Source organism: Salvia splendens, chromosome 5, assembly GCF_004379255.2.
Source record: "Salvia splendens isolate huo1 chromosome 5, SspV2, whole genome shotgun sequence".
NCBI classification, from domain to species: domain Eukaryota; kingdom Viridiplantae; phylum Streptophyta; class Magnoliopsida; order Lamiales; family Lamiaceae; genus Salvia; species Salvia splendens.
Window position 1 is genome coordinate 28,071,267 of NC_056036.1, and position 27,501 is coordinate 28,098,767.

The following is a 27,501-nucleotide window of genomic DNA, read 5'->3' on the forward strand; positions in this document are numbered from 1 at the left end:
TTATCATTTATGAGTTCCACCATCCATTAACATTATTTCAACAACCTTTTTATTGTCTCTTTTACTTTACCAATCACATTGAAATCCATGTCATCCCCAATTACACATCAAGAATTTTAAGTAAAAAACTAATCTAAGTAGAGTCAAAATCAAGCTTGTAAGAGATTTGTGCAATAATAAGCTGTCATAGTTTATAGACTTGATAATCGTGCAAAAAAACTCTAAAAAGGAAAAACTACAAAGCATTGCTGAGTAAAATCCGCAAAAGGCCTAACATGCTAAGGAGTAAGCCTTAATTTTCAAGATGAAAATGCAGTACAACCTTAAAATAAAGGGATACTGTACAATGCATATAGAATAATTGGACCTTTGGGGGGGGGGGGGGGCACAATCAACCCTAAAACTGGAGAAGATCCCTAACTTAAAAAGAAATTTTCCTTCTTTTATTGAATAATCTGTGGTTATTCACTGATGGCCGCGTTTCAATGCGGAAAAGAACCCTCCAGATTTCTCCTTCCGTTTGTCGTCCCCATCATCTCCAACCTATTTTCAACTTGCATCATATTAGCATTGAATTTTGAACGCGTTTGTTCTTCAAGAAAAAGATGCTAAGATTCTCACGGATAGTTAAATAACAGTATAGCTCGTAAAGCACACGTCATTATGATGTAAACGAGCTAAAAACCATATTCGGCTATACTGTCTCTACCACTGAGTAAGTGTCCTATCCGGAAATAAAACTTGTTGAGAATAAGTATTCATAGGTCAGTGAGTGAGAGATGATGCATACATGTGTAACTAGAAGGTATGAGGTGATCATTAAACAGAAAAGAACAATACCTCCTTAGCAATTTTCTGCGAGATCTCCATTACTTCAGAAAAGTCAGGTCTCGATGCTGGATCTTGCAGCCAGCATCTCTCAAGCAGCTCGGCAAGCTTTGGGTGAGTGTTTTTTGGAATAGTTGGTCTGAGACCCTAAAACGCCAAACAAATGGAACTGGTTTGAAGTTTATTGCAACATTTTCAGAGGGTATGTACAGAGATTACATCTCTGGTAAACCAAATGCGTATTAAACAGTCTTCACGAATAAAAGACCCAACTGCAAAACAGACTAGAAGCCTTACCTTTTGGACCACTCCAACAGCAGCTTGTAAAGGAGTTAAGTACTCATAGGGGATCTGACGAACCAAAAAAAACATAGAGCTAATTGTTGTCTACAAGAATCAGGAGTGAACAATTGAGAGAACAGAAGTACCTTTCCGGTCAGCAGCTCCCATAAAACCACCCCAAAGCTGAACACGTCTGCCTTATGATCATAGGGTTTATGTTCAATCACCTGTAAGAGAACAGCTTTTGTGAGCAAATTAAGATTAATCTCATACTGAGACAGGAACAGGAAAGAATATATAGCATTTTGAATATGGTGGACTGGACGAGGAAATGCAAGGAGTCTACTGATGCTTAATTTGAACTACTATATTCAGCTCCAGACGACCTCTTTTCAACCCCGAATAAAAGTGCATAAATTCTTTAGTTTAAAGTGACTTCAAATATAAGAAAACCAAGCATGGGAACCTTCAGAACTGGTAAGATAATGATAGTCATAGTTATAGCTCAAAGAACATAATTTGCATATGCCTCATTACATCTCCTAATTTCAGATTTGGTTCAAAGACAAAGACATACCTCAGGAGCCATCCACCTATATGTCCCAGTTTCAGCTGTCATAACCCCTGATTGTGATATCACCCTGGCTACCCCAAAATCAGCCACCTTAACAACCTGTAGATAAAGACATTTGAGATCTCTTCCAAACTAACAAATCTACAATAGTTGGTGGGGAAAGTTGGTAAAGGCAGATAAGTTGGCGTATAAGATAAAGTTATTGTACCTTCAGTCATACCCAGAATATCAAAAACCTTTATTCAAAAATTTATCAAACTTACATAGTACCGAAGTAAAAACCCAAATATTTTCTACACATGAATAATTCTATCATTTGACAGATTTTTTTATGTTTGGTATGTGAGGGGAGCGATTAAAGCAGACTCAATTTATAAGTGCTTACTTCATTTTCATCCATCAAAAGATTAGCAGCCTTCAAGTCCCTGTGAATGATATTGTTCTGATGCAAATAGCTCATGCCCTTTGATACATCAATAGCTACTTTGAGTAAAGCTGGGAGCTTAAAAGTACCCCTTTGCTTGTGTAAATAATCATAAACACTCCCTCCAGACATGTATTCTGCAATCAAACAAACAAACTTACCCTGATAGCCATTTTATATCATTAGGAAAAAGACAGAGTCCTCTTAGTAGCTCAAACAAGAACTTAACATTTTTTAGGCCACGGGTACTATGCCTAACATATACCTGTCACTATGCACAATTTAGGAGGTCTTGTGCATGCTCCTATGAACTGCACAACATTTTTGTGTCGTACTTTTCTGCGAGTAGCATAAAGTAATCAATAAAAAGAGAATAATAAGATAAATAGATAATAATTCGGTTAAGAAATCTACCCACAATAATAAGCTAACTTTAAGATGGATGCCGGTGTCAAGTTTAAAAGGTCAAAATAATAGCAATACTGATGAACTGAGCAAAATAGATTTGCATGGACATTAGATAACATAAGTGAGACAACTGTGTCACAAATGACCATTTAAAAACCAAAAATTACCGGCTGTCGATAAAAAATTGTTGTTTAAAGGATGTACAAGCATAGCTGGTCACCTGTGTATCCACAAATGTACAACAACGAACCTCATTATATATACTTCCTGGGCAAACTCCTTTTGTAGTTCCATATTCAATCGCTCTGTCTTGATAATTTTGATTGCTACTTCCTGACTGCAGAATGTACCTTTATATCTGAAAAAAGAAAAAGGTATTTTTTCATATTTACTAAATAGAACAACCCAACTGCATCCATATGTTAAATGTAACAGTCTGAAACTTACAGATCACCATAAGATCCTGATGCTATCTTGGACTCAAATTTCAAGAGTTGAGGATCAATTTCCCAGACATCAGTACCATCATTGGGAATTGTCAGATGATCAGCTTCACTTTTAATGCATAGTGGATCAATTTCACGGAGAGGATGCAGGTTCTGTGTATTTGGCCACGAATTTTTCTGCATCAAACATGAATCAATAATGGAAAAGCATATCTGTTTCCGTTGATTATAAGATTCTATCAGGTAGTGTCACTGTCATCACATAACAATAAACCAGGCATATATGAGACAAATACGAACTGACTCAAAGAAAAAGAGGAAGGATCCTGATACGGTTTGGAGGGTCTACAAATGGGGGAACCGCCAAGTCACATGGCCAGCGAATTCGGAGGAAACAGAGGAGGAGTAGGCGCGGTCAAAAGGGAAGCGCAGATATCTCGGCTAGTAGTTAGTTTGTTGCAGCTTCTTTAGTTATAATTTGAATTTGAATTTAGTTTGTTAGTTGTTGCTGAATTCTCTCATTGTAAGTCTATATATTGAATCTCCACAATGATGAAAATCATCTTGGGAAATCAGTATTTTGGGCGCTTAGTCGCAGGCCTCCTTGGTGAGGATTGTTCTCTCAATTCATCTCAATTCCAGTATTTAATCAATAAAGCCAAGTTCTTATTTCCCTTACTCATTAGTTCTATCTGTGTTCAACATTTAGTGTGTCTCTTAAACCGATAATCTTGAGCACTCCTTGTGCTCGCGTACTCTGGTTGCCTTAACTCTATCAATTGGTGCGGTGACGATGGTGAATACACGCAATACGGACACGCGGTTGGAAGGATTAGAGAAGGTGACTGGAGATCTGGAAAAACAGATGTCGGCAATTGATGCAAAACTTGGCGCCTTTATGCTTGAGGTCCGAGCGACCCTTGCAGCAGGGTTCGCGAACAGGTCCACCGACCCGGTGACTAACAACGATCCACAAACAACCGAAGCAGCTTCGGGGAGCAGTCCCCCACTCACAATTCCGACATTCGACGGAACTGATGCGATCGCATGGCTTGCGCGTGCGGAGCAGTATTTCTTGGTGTCAAATATTCCATTGGAGAAACGTTTGGGTGTAGCGATGGTGGCATTGGCAGGTCCAGCCTTGCCGTGGTACCAGCTTTTACAGCGCCGCCTTCCGGCCTTGACATGGGACCGTTTTCAGCAAGAACTCATGAAACGCTTCGGCGACAAAATGGCGTTGGATAGTTATGAAGCCTTTGCTTCCACGCGCCACGACGGTTCTCTCGTCGAATTTGTAGCGGCTTTCGAAGCTCGGCTCGCCCAAATAGGTGACCTCTCAGATCACCAATATCTGGGATTTTTCTTGGCAGCCTTACGCCCGGAGGTACGAATGCATATGAAGGCAGCAAATATTACCTCTTACTCCGATGCAGTGCAGATGGCTCTCCAGCTTGACCAGTTGGCCGGAACTCAACCAACCGGTGCTGCCACAGTCAGCCCTGCCCCACAGATGCACCAGTCGAGCCAGAGACCAACCTCGTACACCCCTACTTCCCTCTCGGCGACTGGCTCAAACCGCCCACCCTCTCGTCGTTTTCGGAACATGTCCTCCGAAGAATACAGGAAGCATATTGCGGCAGGCACGTGTTTTCGGTGTGGCCTGAAGTTTGGCCCTGCCCACCGCTGCCCGCCAAAAACGCTTAACGTATTCATCATCGACAAGGACGACCCACTGACTGACTCTAGTGAGGACGACACGCTCAACATGGAGGATGTAGGATTGGAGCTGAAACTATCGGAGTTATCATTCAACGGTCTTGATACTTCCCATACTATGAAGCTTTTCGGGAATATCGACCAAGAAAAAGTCCTCATTATGGTGGATAGCGGAGCTAGCCATTGTTTTATTTCAGATCAGCTGGCCACTCGTCTCCAACTGCCTATCACCCCGACCGCTTCTTATGCAGTCACGCTGGGGGACGGATCCAGGGTCCGCACCTCCGGAATCTGTCACGCGGTGCCCCTCCAGCTCGCTTCGGAGTTATTCTCCATATCTTGCTGTGTTTCCCCTACGAAACATAGACATCATTTTGGGAGTCACATGGCTAGCCTCCCTCGGCGATGTTACAGCCAACTGGCAGCGATCCTCCATGATATTTTCGGTCCAAGATCGCTTGGTGACTATTGAGGGCGATCCTACTCTTACTCGCAGGGCTTGTTCCTCCCACGACATCAACACACTTGACGACGGCGATTCTTGTTGGGTGCTGCATTTGATGATGGGTGGCGACACGCCCACGGAATTCGGGTTTGATCCCTCCTTGCCACCAGCCGCACGGTCCCAGCTACAGGCGTTGGTGGAGGGATTTCCCTCGGTCATCCAGCAGTCGACGACGCTGCCCCCTGCTCACCACACTGACCACCGGATCACACTTAAACCCAACTCCCAACCAGTATCGGTCCGGCCATACCGATGTAATCATATGCAGAAGGACGAGATGGAGCGTTTAGTGGAGGAAATGCTCGCTTCTGGGGTCATACAGCCAAGTACTAGTCCCTACTCCAGCCCGGAGCTCCTGGTCCGCAAGAAAGACGGCTCATGGCGATTTTGCGTGGATTATCGTGAGCTGAATAAGCGCACCGTGCCGGACAAATACCCAATTCCGGTAATTCAGGAGCTGCTCGATGAGCTCCATGGCTCTATTTGGTTCAGCAAGTTGGATCTCAAAGCCGGGTACCATCAGATCAGAGTGGCAGCCCCGGATGTGCACAAAACAACTTTTCGCACACATTCTGGCCATTACGAGTTCCTCGTTATGCCTTTCGGGTTGACCAATGCACCCGCCACATTTCAAAGCCTCATGAACGACATGCCGACCCTCCCTTCGCAAGTTTGTCCTGGTTTTCTTCAACGACATATTAGTCTACAGTGCCTCTTGGGATGCACATTTGGAGCATCTTCGGCAGGTTTTCAGGGCCCTAGAAGCTCACTCGCTCGTCGTGAACCCGAAGAAGTGTCTCCTTGCTCGTCGCCAGGTCGAGTACCTGGGGCACGTGGTGTCCAGCGCAGGAGTAAGCATGGACCCCTCCAAGGTCTCGGCCGTGCTGCGTTGGCCAACGCCGACGTCTCTCAAAACTGTCCGTGGTTTCCTTGGCTTAACGGGTTACTACCGTCGGTTCATTCGCGACTATGGCAAGATCGCGGCACCCCTCACTCAGTTGCTTAAAAAACCAGCAGACGACAGCAAGAAGCAGAGATGGGCGTGGCCGGCCGAAGCGGAGCAGGCATTCACGGCTTTGAAGGAGGCCCTCACTTCGGCTCCCTTGTTAAGGATGCCTGATTTCTCCAGGGAGTTTGTCATCGAATGCGATGCGTCAGGGCGCGGTCTGGGGGCTGTCCTCATGCAAGATAGGCAGCCTGTGGCCTATTTTAGCAAAACCTTGTCCTCCCGGTGGCTAGCCAAATCAGCATATGAGAAGGAGTTAATGGCGTTGGTTCTCGCCATCCACCAGTGGCGACCGTATCTGGTTGGGCGTCGGTTTGTGGTGCATACCGATCAGCGGAGCTTGAGGCAACTCTTGGCCCAACCTCTTTCCACGCCTGCACAGCAAAATTGGGCGGCAAAATTGCTCGGTTATGATTTCTCTATCATTTACAAAGATGGCAAGCTAAACAAAGCAGCCGATGCTTTATCCCGGAGGGACGAAGAGTGCGTCGAGTTGTCGGCTCTGTCCCGACCTACCTGGCCTGTCCAGGCTGCTCTGTCTGACGACCCCAACCTCGGCGCGATCAAGGCTGATCTGGAGGAAGGGCTGCAGTCCAAACCTCACTTTCAGTTAGTTCACGACATTCTTTTCTACAAAGGTCGCATTGTAATACCTGCAAATTCACCCTGGATTCAAAAGCTCATGGCGGAATATCACATTACCCCCTCGGGCGGTCACACTGGGGCATACCGCACTTATAGGCGATTGACGCCGAATGTCTATTGGCCCGGGATGATGAAACATGTCACCAAATTTGTTGCTGCCTGTGCAACATGTCAGAGAAGCAAAGCCGATACTAAGGCGCCGGCGGGTCTGCTTGTGCCGTTACCCATCCCGGAGCGGGTTTGGGAGGATCTAAGTATGGATTTTCTCTCGGGGTTGCCCAAATCCGGGGGCGTTGATTGTGTGCTTGTGGTGGTGGATCGACAATCAAAATATGCTCATTTCATTGCCCTCCGCCACCCCTTCTCCGTCAAGCAAGTCGCCGAACTTTTTAACAAGGAAGTGGTTCGGTTGCACGGAATTCCGAGCTCCATCGTTTCTGATCGGGACCCGATTTTCCTGAGCTCCTTTTGGCGAGAACTATTCCGTGCCACGGGCACAAAACTCCGCATGAGCTCCGCCTACCATCCGGAAACAGACGGCCAAACAGAGGTGCTCAACCGTTGCCTCCAAACATACTTGCGCTGCTTCTCTTCCGAGCGCCCCAAGCAATGGCACAAATGGCTCGCGTGGGCAGAACACTGTTACAATACGAGTACACATTCTGCCTCGGGGACCACCCCCTTCGAGATAGTGTATGGTCGCCCACCGCCAACAATTCACAGTTACTTGCCGGGTGAGGTTCGAGCCCAGGCTGTCGTAGAGTCCCTTCAGTCTCGCGATGCAACGCTGGGCCTCCTCCGCCAACATCTGCTTCGCGCCCAGCAAAGGATGGTTTGTGCGGCCAATAAGCATCGCAGGGATGTGGAATATGCCGTCGGCGACTTAGTTTATCTCAAGTTCCGGCCATACCGACAGTCGACGTTATTCACAGCAGCAAATAGGAAGCTTGCTCCCCGATTCTTTAGGCCGTTCCGGGTCGAGGAACGCATTGGTACAACGGCATACCGATTGAAGCTTCCAGTCGGCTCCCGTATTCACCCGGTATTCCACGTTTCTCTGCTGAAACGGGCAATTGGCGAAACCACCCCGGAGACAGATCTGCCTGAGGCTCTGTTCGGGGCAGTTGAGGACAAGGCTGTTTCGTCCGACGGGGCAGTTGATACGGTTTGGAGGGTCTACAAACGGGGGAACCGCCAAGTCACATGGCCAGCGAATTCGGAGGAAACAGAGGAGTAGGCACGGTCAAAAGGGAGGCGCAGATATCTCGGCTAGTAGTTAGTTTGTTGCAGCTTCTTTAGCTATAATCTGAATTTGAATTTAGTTTGTTAGTTGTTGCTGAATTCTCTCATTGTAAGTCTATATATTGAATCTCCACAATGATGAAAATCATCTTGGGAAATCAGTATTTTGGGCGCTTAGTCGCAGGCCTCCTTGGTGAGGATTGTTCTCTCAATTCATCTCAATTCCAGTATTTAATCAATAAAGCCGAGTTCTTATTTCCCTTACTCATTAGTTCTATCTGTGTTCAACATTTAGTGTGTCTCTTAAACCGATAATCTTGAGCACTCCTTGTGCTCGCGTACTCCGGTGGCCTTAACTCTATCAGATCCCAAGAAAACCATTGTAGACCTAGTACACAGGTGCTGTGATAGAGTAAACTAGTAAAGTACATAAGCATTAGCAACAGCAGCTTCACACTGGCTTCATAACAGCGAATATAATGTGAAGTACCTCAATCTTGAAAAGTTCTTTATCTATAGCAGTCCGGAGTTGCTCAATCTCCTGAAATATGAAGGAAGTCAGGGACGACCCAAAATGCATGGAAACAGTAAAATTACTACAAATGAAAAGCAATTTAAAGGACATTCTCAAGATGAAACATATCTGACATGAAAGAGGGAAGATAGCCTAAGAAAATGAAACAATCCATACAACAAAAATGACAAAATTACGCTGTAGATACCTCAAAGTGGCACCCATCAACAACAAACACATCCAATGAATAGCCATCCATTGTGGAAAAGGCATGAGCTTCTTGGATGTTCAGTCCAATTTCAGCTAATAAAGAAGTCAACTGTAAAAGCCATCATTAGAGAGTGTACTTGATGTTGAATATGTGTCAAGTGACCCCAAGTGAAATGGATAGGTGCACTAATTACCTGACTGAGAAGCTTTGGCTTGTCATCTGCTGAAAAGGTAATCTCATGCATGGCCCTGTATTAACGTTGAAGAATAAACTTAATGACATGCCTTTCTAGTATGAACTTATTTTCATCAACCATTACAACTTCTCAAACAAAACAGTTGAGTGGTAATGACACAGCGAAAATTCCAAAAAGAACATTTTCAACATTAAAGCTGTGTATAAATCAAGACTGGGATTGCAGAATATTAATCACAATGTGCATATAATATACCCATAATGGACATACATTATATAGTACTACTTTGGTTTATCGGCATGATGAGAGTGGGACATCCAATCTATCTTAATTAAATATGTTTGATTCAGTTGTGTCATCTCTTTACAACAAGCTTTGACACTTGTAACCCACTTCAAAAGCTTATTTTTAAAGTCAAATCCAACTTAATCAGTCATAGGTCGGCAATGCGTTTCACTAAAATTTTCCATTATAAAATTCCCTAAAGTCGCCCTTTTCTTGACCGGATAATCAAGAAAACTCCATCTATCCCAAGTACCGGTGGCTAAAAGCCTAAGAAAAGTGGAACGTCTAGCTTATTATTCTGGATTTGAACAAGAAGATTGTTCCCACAAGGAATAAAATTTAGCTCCAAAAAGAATGTAATGGAGCAAGACAAAGTAACAAAGGATCGAAAGTAAGAGAACCCCAACTAAAAAATGGGTGGGACATGGAACAAAATCAATTGGATCCAACCAATAACAGACTCAAGATTGAAAGCAAACAAGTCATGTGTGATGTCAACTAAGTATAAAAATAATGATAGAGATCAGATCAATTATATTGTATACCTGGGAAGCGTGGTGCCAGCCTCTATGACACTATCCCCATCTTGAACTTCAGATTTATTTGCTTCGAATGCAAGAGTTTCAAGATTAGGAGAAGAACCAAAGGCAGGTGGGGGATGGATGCTGAATGAAAAATGGGATAGTAAATACTAAATATTCACAGAGTCATTAAAGCCTCGCAAAAACTACATAGATCTGAACCAAGAGAGAGGTACTGAATAAAATATTATAATGATGAAAGATAATGACAAACTGAAACTGTTAATACAGGAGCAAACATGAGTACATGACAGCTAACTTTAATTTCAAAGAGTCGCTGGCTACACCTTCCCCTTCTTGGTGAATGTGAATGTACTGAATCCCCAGAATTCCCATCAAAGAGAGGTACAACCTGTGCAGGATTAAATTATTATACATATAGATGACATAAAGCAAGCATAACTATCATGCGAACAGTGATAAAAGACAGAGACATGGGTTGTTAGACTGTGACGCACATTGGCTGGCTGGTTTATTTGAACTTTAGCGAAGCAAAAAGTGGACAACCATTATAGAACACAAGAAGCATCTGCTTTTATCTAGAGGCAAAAAATGCGACATATTACCAGTGTTGTTAGGGTCGCGGGGCGCACCATGTCGATGAGGTGAAAATTTGGGTCGCGGGTCGACGAGTCGACGGGGTCGAGAGACCCACAAATCTAGGCTAATTTTTTTGCCTTTTAATATTAAATAAAATAAATATATTGCTCTAATGTTTATAATATATCAAATAATATAAATGTAGACGCAATTCATGTGAATAGAGATAAAGTGAAAAATAGAAATGATCAAAATATCAAAACAGTTCATAAGTCATAACACAATAAATAATTGAAACCATTGTCTGAAAATATCAAAACAAAGGAATATATGAAGGGTGGCAGCAAAAGATCTTTGAATTTTTTATTTATTTAGGAGTGAAGAGGCCGAATTCTAAAGTGTAGAAAGTAGGTTTGAAAAGTTTGATGTGGTGCATGCATATATATAGAGAATCATGATTGAGATAGTCAGAAAACATGTGAGAGATTTGAGAAAATCAGAGATAGCATGTGTTTAGGGCGACCCAGGCGTCCCACTCGACCCAGGCGACCCAACGGCGACCCTGTATCTCGATCAACCCACCCATGTTGGGGCGGTGATGGTCTCGACCCAGGCGACCCGGGCGACCCGAGCGACCCGAACGACATTTTGACAACACTGCATATTACATTACTATGCGGTCTAAGTAAGTAGCGACTCATTTGCTAAAATGTCAGATTCTACCTAGATAGTAGCTGGGATACATTCATGAAACAACCATCTTTCACTTTCCAAACCTCACAATATACCATTTGCTAAAATTAAAATTAAAGTCATTGAATAATAAATCTAGCTAGAACCTCTGGCACTTGAGATCATTATAAGGGTAAAACCTTAAGCGTTTTAGAAGTAGGATGTAAATTTTAAGGTATAAAGCATGGGGCTTCTGGTGAAATCAGTTAGCATTCACTATTTTAATTACTCTGTACATCCTATTTGTAGTCTTCACTCTCCACCAATCAGCCAAGTTGACTATTCTACCTTCTCAAAGAAACAGATCCTATCCTGCTTTCAAGCCTAACGATCACCAGAAGCCACATGAATGGGTACCAAACATTAAACAGTAAGATATCAGGATTCCAGAGGGGAGCAGAACAGTAATAGGTCACCTGTACAAGCCGAACTTCGAAAACTGGCCTGTTAGCAGGATCACGAGCTAGATGCAGTAAACGCTTGTGCGTGAGAAGATCTTCTGCCCTCTCAACGTTGACATCCATTGCATACCTTCGATGAAGAGACGTAAACCTCAGTTACAGACTAACTAACGAATCGATGCAGAACGATACAATTGTAGAGAAATAATAACAACAACAACAACAAAAATCATGACATCACAGCTTATTTTAATGGTAATCTAATTCGATTGCAGCAATATGCCTACAGTCGTAGTACACCGTAACAGCAAGTTCCGCCAATCAAAAACAGAAGACATGTTTGAAAATGGTAAATCAGCTGAAATTAGTGAATCCAAACAATAATGGAAATGATAGCGATAGAGAGTGAAGGCAACCTGGCGGGGAGGCGATTGAAATGCGCCCAAAGCTGGTCATCGAAAGCAGGCTCCTGCGCCTCGGGATGATGAGATTCCTTGAGCCGCCGCAAAACCTCATTGTAAACCTCCACTTTCTTTCGCTGGTGGTGGCTCTTGGCAGCCGAAGATTCGACCACCCAACTTCCACAACTCTCGTTATCTTCCATCACCATTTGAGATTGCGATTGATTTTGCAAAAATCACAACCACAAAGGCGTTGATTTCTCTTCAAATTTCGATGCAATGGGTTTTACGGTTCATGTAAAGTGAGATTTCCATCACGCACGTAGCTAGTGTGAATTTGAGATGGCGAAATCCCTGAGAAAATGAGAGAGGTGATGGGATGAATGTGGATTTTAGATTTTTATTTTGTGTTTCTGAATTGGAAACGCACTCCCATCAATATCCTCTGTTGATTATGAAATGAAACACAGTAAAAAAGAAGTCTGGTTAGTGGATTTGATTTGGGTTTCTTTGTTTTCAATTGTGTTGCGAAAATTATTTAGAACTATATGAAATTATGAATTGAATTAAAACGGTCTAGGTCTAGGTCTAGGTCTAGGTCTAGGTCTAATTCTTGGTTGGTGGCTGCAACTAGGGATGTCAATCGGGCCGGCCCACCGGGTTTCGGGCCAACCCTACTCAGGTTGCGGGCTAATCGGGTTGAGATTTTTTCGAGTTATAAAAGTTCAACCCTAACCCTAAACGCTCGGGTTTCGGGCTGTCCCAGCGGGTTAATCGGGTTGCTACCGATAAAATTAACATGCGATCAATCCAATAAATAATGACGAAAATTAGTTATATTTATAAAATATAAATATTTAATTATGATAAATTTGAGATATATACTTAAACTCAAACACAAACATGATCAAATACTAATATTTGAGATTTGTGTAAAATAAAACATAAATTTAAATATTTTAAAGCATGTTTTAAAACATGTTTTACAAATTTAAATATTTATTAATGAATTAGAAGTTTCTAATTTATTTATTTATTATTATATTAATAAAAATTTAATATATAATTTATATGTTTAATATAAAATTGAATGTTATTTTTTTAGTTATTTATATTATAAAAATAATCAATGAAATTGTCCAATTAGGAGTCAAACAAATAGAACAATAGAAATTTTATCGGGTTTTCGGGCCAGCCCATCGGGTTTTCGGGTCTGACCCTAACGGGTTGCGGGTTAATCGGGTGCGGGCTAATCGGGTTGTAATTTTATCGGGCTAGAAATTTTAAACCCTAACCCTATAAATTTGGCGGGTTATTCGGGTCAGCCCACGGGTTGCGGGCTGCATTGACATCCCTAGCTGCAACATTTATTTTCAATAAAACACTAAGGCCACCCGCAACGCTCACGCAGGTTGCCCGTATTCCGTCACGAAGGGACGAGAAGGGACGAGACGGCGGCGTGACGCGTTGCAGCGCCGCGTCTCGTCCCCGGCCCGTCCCCATCCCGTTCCGCGTTCCATTCCGCCTTGACGAATGGCGAGACGTCTCGCCTCGCGCCGAGGCGACGTGGCGCGCTCCGGCGCCATGCGTGACGCCCACTCGCCGGCCCGCGAGTGGACATCGTCACGCTGACGCAATAATTCATTTTTTTTTAAATTTGAATTAAATAAAAAAAATTAAAATGAAAAACGGTAATATTACCGTTATATTACCGTTTTTTCAAAAAAAAAAATTATTTTTATTTTTTTTACTCTCCAAATCATCTGAACTTTGGCGGTGGCGGCTCCGGCGAGTTCGACATCAACGCGTTCGGCGACTGGGGGCATGTACAATGTCCTCGGTGGTGGTTCCGGTTCGTCGACGCCGGGCACCCAGGGTTCGTCGACGCCGGGCACCCAGGGTTCGTCGACGCCGGGGGTACCAACCAACTCATTTTGATGTGGATGCATACGCCCGTCCCTCCGTCCCGAGGTATTCGCAGGGATTAATCCCATATTTGGGAGGATTATTCCGTTGATCCCACTCCGGAAGAAGGCCGAGGCGGTGGAAGCTCCAGGTCGGAGGCGGATGAGGAGGATCTAGGTCGGCATTCGTACGACCCCTAAGAAACACTGGCGGTGTACAACGCCTGGATTAGCGTCTCGTACGATCCCATCGTCGGGAATCAACAACCCCGGATGTGCTTCTGGGAAAAGATCACTAGGCCTACCACGAGATTAAGCCGAAGGGGTCCCGCCGCCGCACATATAAGATGCTCCGCGCTCACTTTGACCTAGTCGACAAAGAGATCAAAAGATTTTGCGCCATCCACAAGAATGAAGCGACTCATTACCAAAGCGGAGCCACGGGAGCCGACATTCTGAGGTCGGCTTTGCGAGTTTACTTCGACGACACCGGCAAACAATTCAAATATGTCGATGTTTGGGAGGTCGTCAAAGACGAGGAAAGGTGGGCCGGCGGTGTCCAGTCCAGCTCGGGCTCGACCTCGAAGCGCACGAAGCACACGGCGGATGGTCAATACTCGTCTAGTGAGGGAGGTTCGGGCAGCGCCCCACAAGAGTTTGCCTCGCAAGAGGTTGAGGCCCCGACAGACTATGCCAGGGGGTCCTCCCGTGGGCGCCGTGGGCCGCAAGGGAGAAATACGGCGAAGGTGGTTAGAGGGAGGAGTGGCCGAGCCGAATCAAGCCAAGCGGGCTCGGGCTCAGGGGGGCCCTCGAACTCCCTTATGTCTATGTACATGACCGCCACAATGGCGGACACTTCCCGCATGACACCTCCCCAATACCAAGCCTATCTTAACGGAATTGCGTTTATGGCAGCACAACTTGGCATTCCGCCTCCTCACGGCTTTAGTGCACCTCCACGGCCTTCGGGGGATGATTCGCCGGCGGAGTAGTTTTTTTTATTTTCTTTAAAATTGTATTTTAAATTATGTCATTTTTATTTTTTAGGATTTTAATTAAGTGTTTTTTTATTTTTTTGAATTTTAAGTTGTATTTTTATTTTATGTTGTAATTTTATTTTATTTTTAATGAAGTGTGTTTTTTTTAATTGAATTTTGGTTGGAAATAAAATTAAAAAATGAAATTGAATGAATAGTAATTTAAGGGACAGAGGGTTGCAGGTTCCGTCCCTTAGTTAAGAGATGGAGTAAAAAAGTACAGTGGGGCCTATAAATAGTAATTTAAGAGACGGTTAAGGGACGGATAAGTGACAGCGTTGCGGATGACCTAATTGTACTGGTAAAACACAAATTGTATCGAAGTGTGATTTATGTGAACTTACCATTTTTTGTCAAGGCACCTAGATTAATTTCGCATATTGATTTAGAGATACAACCGTTATAATTTGATTTTTAACAAACTATTAGTCTATTACTCCATCGGTCTCATTATATATGTCACGTTTATCTTCAACATAGCTTTTTAGATAGAGGTATTTAGTGATTAATAAAAAGAGAATAAAGTGAAAAAAAATAAGAGAGATAAAATATTGTCTTTTTACCATAAAAGGAATTGTGTCACTTATAATAGAACAGTCCAAAAAGATATACGTCTCACTTATAAATTATAATGAGACGGAGAGAGTACAAAGTACTAATAAAACAAGTAAAGTATAATCTGTACACATATCGTTCAGTGTACCTCTATCTAATTAAATTAATCTACAAACCAGAAAAATAAAATTAAAATTTTATTAAAATAACTAGAGAGTATTATTCCCTCCTCCGTCCACAAAAAATAGATCAGTTTTATCATTTTGGATAGTCCACTAAAATTAGACCAATTTATAGATATAGAAAATTTTAAATATTTAAATATTACTAATAATATAGATCCACAATCCACTAATACTACTTCTCTCTTACTTTTTTCTGTCTCGTATTTCATCAATTGCACATTAAAATTCGTATCATATTTATTTTTTTTAAGACAAAGATAGTAGTATAATTTTGTTTAAAGAGCTGTATCTAAAGAATCAATTATTTTGTGGCCGGCAAGTGCCATGAAGTTAGGACATTATTCTCCTTTTTTTCAGAGTCCATTCCTTTCAAATTCAGATTCTGTGTGTTATATTAAAAAAAATCAATATCCATGATTTAATATGTTTCATATGTATCTATATTATGAGTTGCAAACTAATTGGTTCTATGGATCCCTCTCTTTAATCTTCAAGGAGGTATTATAGAGAATTACAAAACTACTCAACATAAAATGAATATATATAAAAATCTACTAAAGAAAAACATAAAGGAAAAAAAGCTAAATATAAAAAACCTATCCTAAATATAAGAATGGAAAATTATCTTAGGAAAATAGCGGTAAACCTGAAATCGACTCCACTTCCACGACTGCCGGAATGGGGAAAAGCCCCATGTCTCGAACACGGCTTTAAAGCCAAAACTGAACTATGCGTACGCATTCGTGAAATTAGTGACTAAAGACACATTCTTGAATGTTGGGGCTAAAGCCACGCTCTTCAAACTCGGTTTTAAATTTGAGTTTCAGCTTCACAGGACTACCGAATCCAGAAATTTATAAAAGGCTCCCATTTTAGGAGCCTAAATCTATATTCTCCTAAAGGAAAGGAAAAATCTGTATATACACATTATCTTACAAATACGAAATCATCACCTAAATAAATACACTACACACATATCTTACAAATACTAAATGTCAACAAATCGACTCATGTGATGATTGTTGAAAGGAAAACTAAAATGTCAACAATCTTCACGTTATAATGCTAACTTTTTTTAAATTGCTAACTTCCTAACTCATCAACGTAGTAGTGTATTAAAAATGTCAACACGATCACATTAAAATGTCAACACATATTTGTGTTGACATTTTAACAAAGAGTGTTGACATACAACGTAAGTTTATGTTGACATTTCAATATCATCGTGTTGACATTTTTAATACACTACGTTGATGAGTTAGCAAGTTAGCAATTTAAGAAAAGTTAGCAACGGATCACAACCCTACATGCATATCTTACAAATACGAAATCAGTCTAAGTTGGAGTAGTTTATATGAGGAATAGATTTCTCACCAAATCATTTAAACAGATCCTTCACGACTCATGTCCAACAGCATCTTCCATCTCAGCATCACTCATATCTTCTTCTTCATCTTCGTAGTCATCATCATCTTCTTCTCCTCCCCCTCCTCCTAAAAGCCACTCCTCAAACTCGTCCACATCGTCGTAGTCTTGCAAATGAGCATCCTCCCACTGTTCTGTCCCTAGTTCCTCACCCTGCGTAGTAACGTGCATATACGGCCTGCTTCTTGCCAGAGCCTCAACTACATCCCTGTTCATGGATCCCGTCACCCCCAACCATCTCAATCTAGGGAAATACGGCTTCTTCAACCACCGGAATGCAAGTTGAGTGATGCCCCCACAGTTATAGATATCCAACAACCTCAAGCTACTTCCACACCAAGTGTTCTCATCAACCTGCATCGAGGCTAGTGCCATGATAGAAGTGTCACCAATGAGGGGGCATTGTCTCATCCGCAGCTCGGATATTAGGATGCGGCTTCTTGCTAGTAACAGGACAGCAGCGTCAGATATATTTGGAAGATTTGATAGATCCAATTCTCTTAATTCTGGGTTAGAATTCCCATCAAAAAGAGAAGAGATGCATCTGTCAGTGAGTCTCCTGCATCCTCTCACAGACAACGAAACCAGGTGATTCATCACACCTTTGCTTAAGTAGGATAAACCTGCATCAGTTAAATCACAGCCGTCAAGAAGTAGAGTCTTCAACTTGGGAAGCATACTAAGCAGTTCCGTCATCATTACTGAAGAAATATACTCGATCTCAAGAGAAATGAGTTTTGGTGAGGCCAGAGCCCACACACGAGCAAAACTATGGCGCAGAAATACGGAGACATCAAACATCAGGATCAATGTCTACAAAAGCAATATATCAGGGTCAGAATATCAGCATACCCAACGAACAGATATGTACAGAAACAACCACACAAAAAACAGCAAGCCAGTTGAGCCTGGATGCATAATTCACGTTAATGAGGGTTTCCAGTCACTTTATCATCATATTCGACAGCTGCTTCGGAAATCTAGAAGTTTACCAAGGGTAACTACGGATTACAAATAAATGAACCATAGATCACCTACAAGATTAGCTCTACATAACAGCTCGGGAAGCAATATAAGTTCCCCAGCCAAGGATAGAAAGAAACCATTAAGAGTGCATTAAACATCATGCTATGTTTTGCATATACACATCAAGGAGACAGAAGCTACTTCTGATGATTCACATAAACATCTAAAACATAATCTAATGAAGCTACAGTGAATCTATTTGCAGTAACAAAATAAAAAAATTAACTTAACCAACAACACCACAAATTTTATCAAAACCAAAACAATATATTGCCATGCCATTTTCCCACAATTATCACGATCAAATCAATAACAATATATACCCTTACTTCCAATTGAGTGCAACCACTAAGCATTTCCTCTAGATGCAATACATCAACTGATCTTCCCCTCTTCTCTGCCACTGAACTTAAATACAGAAACCTGAAATTTACATTAATTCAGACACAATGCAGCTTCCAATCCAACAAATATGAAAAAATCCCAAAAAAGAATTTCAAATAAATTTCAAAATGAAGCAAATTTCGTCCAAACTATGGTCGAAAATTACAAACCTAAGATCCTTGCAAGTGCGGGGTTTTTTCTATTTTTGTTATAAAATAGAACTTAGATTCCTCGTTTGTTCTAGCGTTTTTTTTGTTCCGGATTTGGGAGAGACGCATGACCCTCATGCGTCTCTTTTTAATGAGACGCATGACAATTATGCGTCTTTCATAGAGACGCATGATGGTCATGCGTCTCTATTTTTTTTTTTTTTTTAACGACGCATGAGGGTCATGCGTCCTAGGTATAGACGCATCTCCCTCATGCGTCTATTGTTTTTTTAAAATATAATAGACGACGCATGAGCGTCATGCGTCTTAAAAAGAGACGCATGAGCCTCATGCGTCTATAACTTGCTTAAATCAATACCCACAGCAGAATAGGCAGAATACGCGAGAGAAAGAGAGGAAGACAAAACGTGCGATTTCTTGGCGATTCCCTTCATATTTCAGTAAGTTTCCTTCAATCTTTCAACATTGCTCCCGTATTTGTTGTTTATTTGCATATTATTAGGGTTTTTGATAAATCTATTGTATACTTACTATATTAGGGTTTAATGAAAAAAATTGTCTTTAATTGTTGTTGGTTTGTATATATATTTTTGCAGAAATCATGCAAGTATACGTGAGTTTATATTGGGGTGGTAGAATATATCAACTTCCTCAAGTGGGTATTTGTTATGATCCTCCTCGTGCGAGAGCTTCCATCGTATTGGATTCATGTGTCTCATTATCTGAATTAGTTGCAATGATATGTGTTAAGATAAGAATAGATTCAAACCAACACTTCATCGAAATATCTTGGAGGCATTGTTTCTTGGGTACCGGTACGAGTTATGTATGTACTGCGGTTGACAGTGATCAAAGTGTGTTTTATATGTTCAATGCGGCTCTAAATTCTACTCGGCATATTGAATTATTTGTTGAGTATTCGTATGTTGGAAATGCCTTCATCCCACCAATTGTTGATCATGGTGTTGGATCATCTACGAGGTTTGAACCTTTGAGCATGGATTGCGGTATGAATGAGCAAACAGATGTTGCAGATGCTGTTGATGTTGGGTTGAATACTCAAGAGACTGTAGAAGAGCATGATGATGTTCATGTTGTACGAAGAGACCTTGATGATCCAGAATTATCGTCATCGTCGTCTGATGAGATTTTAAGTGATGATTCTGGTGCTGACTCTAGTGATGAGGAGGTACTGTATAAACCCGTCGTGCAAGGTGAACAACCACTTCCAGAATACGTTCACACCGGGTTGAAATATTTTTGCAGACTGCCTAGTGGTCCTTCTGAGGTACCTGAAGTTGGTAATGAACGCAGTACCATGTACTGGGATGAAGAACACCCATATCGGATTAATGCGGGAACAAAATTTGATAGCAAGCTGCATGTGAAGACTGCTATTACTATGTGGAGTCTGAGGCAACACCGGCAATTTAGGGTGGTTGAGAGCAAAGTAAGAAGGTGGCATGCCGTGTGCAAATATCTAGCAGGGAGGACAGAAGATGGGACATCTATTATCAGCGAGACCGACGCTGAAAAAGTGAATGAATGTCGGTGGAAAGTTTCTGTTACACACATGGCCCATGATGATATGTGGGAGATTAGGAAGTGGTGTGGACGACATAGTTGTGAAGGCCATCGTAATGATAGAGGACATGCTAACTTTTCATCACCAATGATTGCTTTGTGTATTCGACATCAGTTGCTTAAAAATGCCGAGTTCAGTGCCGCAGCCGTAAGAAATTTTGTTCATGACAAATTTCATGTGGTAATCAGTTATAAGAAGGCATGGTATGCACGGAGAAGGGCTTTAGAGATTGTATTTGGTGGATGGGAGGAGTCATTTAGGGATTTGTCAGGCTACATGCTTGAACTGCAGTATAGGAATCCAGGCACAATCGTTGAGTGGAGGCATAACGAGTTGTTGAGCCAGGGCCGTACTAAAGTCTTCTATTACGTGTTCTGGGCACTTGGGCCTGCTATACATGCTTTCCAGGAGTGCCAACCGGTTTTAACAATAGACGGGACTCACCTTCGAGGAAGATTTAAAGGTAAGCTGCTTGTTGCTTGTGGTGTTGATGCTAACAAGAAATGTCTGCCTGTTGCATATGCTGTTGTCGATGAAGAAACTGGCGACAGCTGGGAGTGGTTTTTGGATCATGTCAGAATCCATGTGGTGAAGTACGAAAGGGAGGTGTGCATCAATTCGGATAGGCATAAAGGAATCCTAAAGGCTATGCGTTCTGATGAATGGAAAAAGCCGCCGATATGTCACCACAAATTTTGTTTGATCCATGTGAGGAAAAATATCTTGACTAAACTTAAGGGTAAGGGAGGTAAAGCGAAAGGCATGATATGGGCATTGGGTGTCACAACTCAAGTACGCAAGTACATGCGACGGCGACGTGCACTACGGGAGGAAAGTCTTGTTGCGATACACGAGCTCAACAAAGCTAAACAAGATAACTGGTCTCTTTGTTACGATGATGAACTGAGATGGGGGGTGCCCTCAACAAACATGTCAGAGAGCTACAACAACGTGTTGAGAGGTATAAGAGAGCTGCCTATTAGAGCTTTGGTTGATCTGACATTTTGGAGAACAGTAGAATGGTGGGCAGAGAGAAAGACAGAAATACAACATACAGAAGGTCGGTTGACCCCTTGGGCGAGGGACAAACTTGCTGCGTATGATGCGAAGGGGCAAATGCATTACTGTTCAGTACTTGACCGAAAAAAAGGTCATTACCAAGTTCGAAGTCGTCCACGTGTTGAAAAGGGACAGGCAAAGGGCAATAACAGACAAGACGTCGAGTTTATGGATTCAAAGTGCAGTTGTGGGAAGTGGCAGATGTGGAGAGTTCCTTGTTCCCATGCGTGCACCGTTGCCAGAGATCGAGGTAACTCTATGTTTGAACTCATTGATAAACACAACCACAAAGCTACGCGGGAAGCACAGTACTATGGTGTCTCATTTCAAGCACCAAGACACGAAGACTATTGGGCAAATCCTGGATGGAAATTACGTATCACACCAGAGCAGTTGCTTCCTCGAAAGCGTGGACGAGGCAGAACAAGGAGGATTCCTAATCAAATGGATGTTCGCGAGGAAGATGAACCGAGAGCTCTCCGCAAGTGCAGGAATTGCGGCGTAGAGGGCCATGACCGTAGAAATTGCACAGTTGGTCATGTTATGTAGGATCCTCACCGACTAAATTGTTGACATCTGCAGTGCAGGTATTTTTCCTTCTCAATTATTGATTTTATATATTTAATTTACCTTTGTATGCATGGAGTAAGAAGATAACTTTCTTTGTTTTTATTTTGTTTAGGAGCTTGAGACAAAGAGGACTTAGCAGGAGAATAAATGTGTTATGATGAATTGTAGTTTGTTCTATATGTCACTAGCACTTTAGTTAATTTGTTTTGTCTAGTTTCTATGAAACGTTATTTCTGTGTATCTGCCAATTAAATCTAAACTTGTGTTTCGGACTATTGGAAAATGGAAATTATTTGTCTCAAATCCACTGAATAATTAAAGTATGTAAATATGAAAATACTCCGAAAACGCCCGATCGGGCGAAATTAGAACATGGAATCGCCCGAGCGGGCGAACTCTCTGTATTCTGCCTGCCTGCAAGTTAGAGACGCATGAGCATTATGCGTCTCTACCTAAGACGCATAAGGGTCATGCGTCTTACGTAGAGACGCATAATGCTCATGCGTCTCTAACTTGCAGGCAGGCAGAATACAGAGAGTTCGCCCGCTCGGGCGATTCCATGTTCTAATTTCGCCCGATCGGGCGTTTTCGGAGTATTTTCATATTTACATACTTTAATTATATTTATAACACATAATTAATACACTATTTAGTTATTCATTAATAGTAATCTATTAATATTCAATTAAGACTTTTCAATAGAATAGAAACATGATTAATTCACCAACATAGAAAAATTAACATGAATTTGAGCAATAACATAGATATCCAAATATCATATCATATGCAACAATGTTGCAATCAGTTCAATCAATTCGAGCAATTCTACCCTCATTCTTCATGCTACTTATACGACGACGGAGTGTACTTAGCCGGTTCAATCCCCTTGTTCTTCCTCGAAGATAGTCTCTTGTACACTTTGCTCACGAGCTTCCCAACCCCGCTGCGTGATGAACCCTCCGCAGCTGGACGAGGTTGGCCATGGATGCTATGAACAACGTCTTCTTCCTCATGTGCCTCGACAATGTTGTCATCTTCTTCTTCATCATCGTCCTCTTCTTCAGCTTGTACAGGAGGCATGACCTGATAATTCTGGAAGAATGAATCGACCGACGCTCGGGCCCCACTCCATTGCGGCATGTCTTGGCTTTGTGAATATGGGCGACGATTCCAATCGGGCTCAGGCTGGCTTGGAGAATGCAGTGGACGGTCCCACTGCGACTGAGACTCATGCGTCGGGTGTGAATACCACTGGGGTGGGTCATGCTCTTGATACTGCGCCTCTGGTGCTACATAATCGGGAGGCGCCTGAGACATCCTAAACTGCTTTGTGTAGCCGTGTCCCCCAGTCCGAACACCACGCGCTCCACGACGCCGTGGAACTACTTCTTCTTGGTACGGCATGACCACATCCTGATGTTGAGAAGCGGGGTACTCCATGACATCACCGTTGTTCGTATCTTCGAGGGTAGTCCTAACAATTTCTCGAATCTGGCGCACTCGGGGGTCCATTTCGTCTTCCGTAGTTAAATGGAAAACCCGCTGAAAAGCCTCAACCTAGACAAAAAATGATACCAATATCAATAAGAAACAATCTATATCACATGAAAGCATATAGTTTAATATAACAAACTTACAAATAGTCGCATCGAAGCAGCCGACTCATTCATCCCAGCAGTGGCCCGTGCCCCAGGCCGAGTCATGTACGTCACGGTAATTCTGTTATACCACGCCATATAACCCGGGCTCATGGGAATATCCAAGGACATCGGTGCGGCGTATTCAGCAGCTTGGAACCTTTCGTACCTCATGTCCCACTCCCCAATGTAGAACTGATGCGTGTTTGCCCAGTTGTTGCCCTTCTTACCACGCCGATCATTTTTGCCTAAATGATCGGCGTTCCTTAGCATCCTGTCTACATTCTGCGGTATATCCTGATACCTATTGAACTGTCGTCGCACTCGTCCAGGCTCATGGGCATCGACATAGGCCCAACATACCAAGTAGGTCTCGCACAGAGAGCATCCAGTCACATCATTGCAGTAGTCAGGCAGTATGCAATGTGCGTATGGCGTCCAGATAAACTACAAAACAGCAATGCAAATGCCACTGAATAATTCCGTAATAAGTTCTTAAATGAAGTCTAAACCGAAATAATACTCACCTGGCCAGGTCTAATCAGAGATATTTGGTCACGATAATGCTCAACCGAGTGTCTAGGAGCATTTCCTATCTGCGTTGTTCCTTTCCACCTGTACATAAAATTGATGTAAGCAAATAACCCAATATAAATTAATAAATAAATATTTAGATATATACCTGGCGCCACATGGTGTATATGGCTCGTGCACAACTGGTCCAATGAACGCAAGCCTCAATGTGGGCATTCTTTCCCACGCCCATAGCTGCAGAAGCATCATAGGCCCGCCCAACTCTTTTCTCTTATCCATGGAAGCCTCGCACAGATAATGATAAAGGTAGGCCAATGCCGCACTTCCCCAACTAATATTCTTCACCTCTTCTGGATCCCCAAGCCCATTCAACCACATAAATGGCACCTTACACCCCGTGGTGTCCGGTAGAATGAGACCTCCTAATAAAATTAGGGCATGGATACGTGCCCTTTGGATGTATACGTACATAGGTAGGTCATCACCCAGAGGCATCCTTGTCTGGTTGATCAGTGCGGTCATCAGCAAACCGCCTTGCTTTGTCTCTGTGGAAGTATCTGGTATCCATCCCAACAGATCGCGACACTTGCTGGTCCAGTCTGGAAAGTTGTCATGATAGTCACGCCCTGTGAAAACGCGACCATCCGCCCTCAAGCCCCAAATGGCTTGCACATCTTCCAAGGTGATCGTCGCCTCACCGATCGGTAGATGGAAAGTGTGCGTCTCCGGTCTCCAACGCTCAATCAACACCGTGATCAACTCGTTGTCCACCTTCATGGGCTTCCCACAATCGATCACGCCTTTGAAACCAAAGACGTCAAGCCAATATCTAACATTCTCGTGAATTTCGACGTCCCAAGTCTTGCTTTCTGTCCTTCGAACTTTAAATACTTGGGTTGTGCCCTCTTTCATGAGTTTATGTGAAATGTGATGTTTCTGCAAATTTAGCAAGGACGGGTCTTCGGGTCCATATAATAATTGCCCACTAGAACTTGAAGTCTCCATCTAATCTAAGTACATATTCACGAAACAACAATTACAAACTAACATTTACAACACAAATTACATATCCATTCAAATTCATCTTCAAAATAACAACACATCATAAACCAAATGATTGATTCACTCCAATTCAACACCATTCATGCTTTATAAGGCCTAATTTACATATAGCTACTAAATTAGAAGGTTAAATTAAAATATGCAATTCAACCTATACTTTATTCTTCAATAACAACCAAAATCACAACACCAAGCATCTCTAATATATGAATAACTATACAATAGAATGAATTTAGCCACTAAAATACATTACAATTAACTAAACACCAAAAAATCGGACAAAATTGAGCAATTTGTTATAAACCCTAATTTACAAAAATTAGGGGAAATCTAAACAAACTATGCAAATTAACAACAAATAAGGAAGGAATGTTGAAGGATTGAATGAAACTTACCGGAAAACGAGAGGAAATCGTCGGATTCGCCAAGAAATCGCCAAGGAATCGCCGGAAGTCGCCTATCAGAATTCTCTCTCGCGTGTATTCTGCCTGTATGCCTCTCGCGGAACTGATTTAATTCGAAATAGAGACGCATGAGCCTCATGCGTCTCTTCCAAAGACGCATGATACTCATGCGTCGTCTATTATATTTTAAAAAAACAATAGACGCATGAGGGAGATGCGTCTATACCTAAGACGCATGACCCTCATGCGTCGTTAAAAAAAACGAAAAAAAATAGAGATGCATGACCCTCATGCGTCTCTATGAAAGACGCATAATCGTCATGCGTCTCATTAAAAATAGACGCATGAGGGTCATGCGTCTCTCCCAAATCCGGAACAAAAAAAAACGCTAGAACAAACGAGGAAGCTAAGTTCTATTTTAGAACAAAAATAGAAAAAACCCTGCAAGTGCGGCCTAGCTCGGATAAAAGCCTGCCGCTGAACTCCGTGCAATTCCGGAGGTAGAGCTCCTGCAGCGAAGGGTGGAGGAGGGAATCCAACGACGAATCATCGAGGCGAGTGCAGTCCACCTTCAAGCTACGTAAGTAGGGGTTGCAGTGCGGAAGCAGCGGCCCCAATAAATCAATTGAAGGCGCAATATCCTGAAAAAAAATCCCTGAATTGGTTTAAGCAAAAGTCAATGCCCGAATTGAAAACAAATCTAGTCACAGCTCACAGGCAGATGGAAATTGGGGAGAAATGAGAGGATTTCGGCAGCGCAGGAGCGGCAGGCCGTACACGTGGAAGCCAGTGATAGGATGGAAGGGATGTCGAGCTTTGTCATGATCGTTGCCATTAGGGCTGAGGGGAGATGATCCAGGCCCAGAATTCCCGTGCGCGCCGAGCCGGACGGAGCTGCCATTTCTCTCTATCTCTCTCTCTGCACGAAATGGGAGGCGTTATTGACGGGGGCACGAATATTGGAATAAGAAATTAATTGATGGGAGAACAAGAAGGCAATGAATGAAATTATGGCAAGAATATTGAAGGAAATCAATGAAGATTATGGAAAATCAAATAAAAGGATATTAGTATAATTAGAATATATTTTCCATGTATAGCTAGAATTAGAGCCTATAAAAGGTTGTGTAATATTGAGAGAATTCAATTCAAGTCATTCACAATGTAGTCTTTGAAGTTCTCTTCGTCTTTTACTTTATGTAATAGTCTTTTATTTTCCGCATTGTATTTTCTAACATGGTATCAGAGCAGCTAACGATCCTCCGTTAGTTTGTTCTAAACCAAAAAAAAAACATATTTGTGTTCGTTTATGTTGGATCCGTCTTCTGTTGGTTGAGAAAAATCAAAACTAATAACTAGTCGAGATCTTGAATATCAGCTTGTTTTTTGGGCGGCTAAAAAAATGGTCAAATTTATCTCAAGTCTCTCGGATACAGCCTGTTGCCGGCTTCTAATTTGGAATCCGTCACAAGGGGAGAGGCTGTCACCGGGAAGAGGGGGTTGTGGAGGCAGTTGCCGAAAAGAGAAGCTCCGAGAAAGCAATCTTGGAGTCATGGTGGCCAAGCTGAAGACTAAGGGCTGGCCGAAGTTTACACACAACTATGAACCGGAGGAGGAGCCGCCATGGACGGAGAAGAAGGCTGCAGAGGAGCAGTCATGGAAGAGATCGAGTCTCCATCCCAAAAGAGAAGAAAATATAGAAGTAGTTATCCGGCAGAGGGGGAAAGGAAGTACCCTACCAGAAGAGAGATAACGAACGGTCATTGACAAAGCCTATGAAGAAGAGGGCAAAAGAAACCGTTGATAAAGCCACCAAAGCCGAGGTTGAGAAATAGGCTGTCGATGAATTGTCCGGCCAAGGAGGAGAGGAAGTATCTGACCGAACAACTCATCACCAAAATGAGTTGAGTCGAGAAAGGATACTAGTGTTGCCGTCGGGAAAAGAAGCAGATCGGACAGATCCAAAAAATGGACTTCTTCATCTGACAGAGAGAACATGGCAGCCTATGAGAGGTGGCGCCTGGAAG

At 42.4% G+C, this 27,501-nt stretch overlaps 2 protein-coding genes and 1 long non-coding RNA gene across 3 annotated transcripts; 1 reads left to right on the forward strand and 2 right to left on the reverse strand.

Moving 5' to 3' along the window:
* Positions 1-165: 165 nt before the first annotated feature.
* Positions 166-12,451, reverse strand: LOC121805412 (serine/threonine-protein kinase STY46-like). The gene is made up of 16 exons (XM_042205254.1): positions 11,953-12,451; positions 11,552-11,666; positions 10,151-10,215; positions 9,828-9,947; positions 8,995-9,049; positions 8,799-8,909; positions 8,567-8,617; positions 2,964-3,139; positions 2,767-2,874; positions 2,374-2,447; positions 2,070-2,245; positions 1,688-1,783; positions 1,257-1,337; positions 1,126-1,179; positions 841-975; positions 166-543 (listed from the first exon to the last, which is right to left on the reverse strand). Exons 1-16 carry the CDS (start codon positions 12,144-12,146, stop codon positions 466-468), a joined length of 1,689 nt encoding a protein of 562 aa, XP_042061188.1. The 5' UTR covers positions 12,147-12,451; the 3' UTR covers positions 166-465.
* A 4,655-nt stretch (positions 12,452-17,106) lies between these two features.
* LOC121804051 (F-box/LRR-repeat protein 10-like) lies at positions 17,107-26,375 on the reverse strand (the record flags this gene model as incomplete). The annotated part of the gene is made up of 5 exons (XM_042203602.1): positions 26,190-26,375; positions 25,915-26,115; positions 18,624-18,631; positions 18,399-18,492; positions 17,107-17,856 (listed from the first exon to the last, which is right to left on the reverse strand). Coding segments are annotated over exons 1-5 (1,239 nt in total), but the record flags the coding sequence as incomplete, so codon positions are not given.
* On the forward strand, positions 20,899-23,388 carry LOC121802602. The gene is made up of 3 exons (XR_006050819.1): positions 20,899-20,916; positions 22,740-22,811; positions 22,902-23,388. It is a non-coding gene; the product is annotated as an uncharacterized LOC121802602 (long non-coding RNA).
* Positions 26,376-27,501: the final 1,126 nt, after the last annotated feature.

Bases quoted from the DNA above. Each gene is read 5' to 3' on its own strand.
- LOC121805412 (XM_042205254.1), bottom strand. From the start codon at position 12,146: ATGGTGATGGAAGATAACGAGAGTTGTGGAAGTTGGGTGGTCGAATCT. The intron at 11,667-11,952 runs GTTGCCTTCACT...TCTTCATCGAAG, and splicing joins TTCAATCGCCTCCCCGCCAG to GTATGCAATGGATGTCAACG. The intron at 1,784-2,069 runs GTAAGCACTTAT...CTTTATCTACAG, and splicing joins TTTTGATGGATGAAAATGAA to GTTGTTAAGGTGGCTGATTT.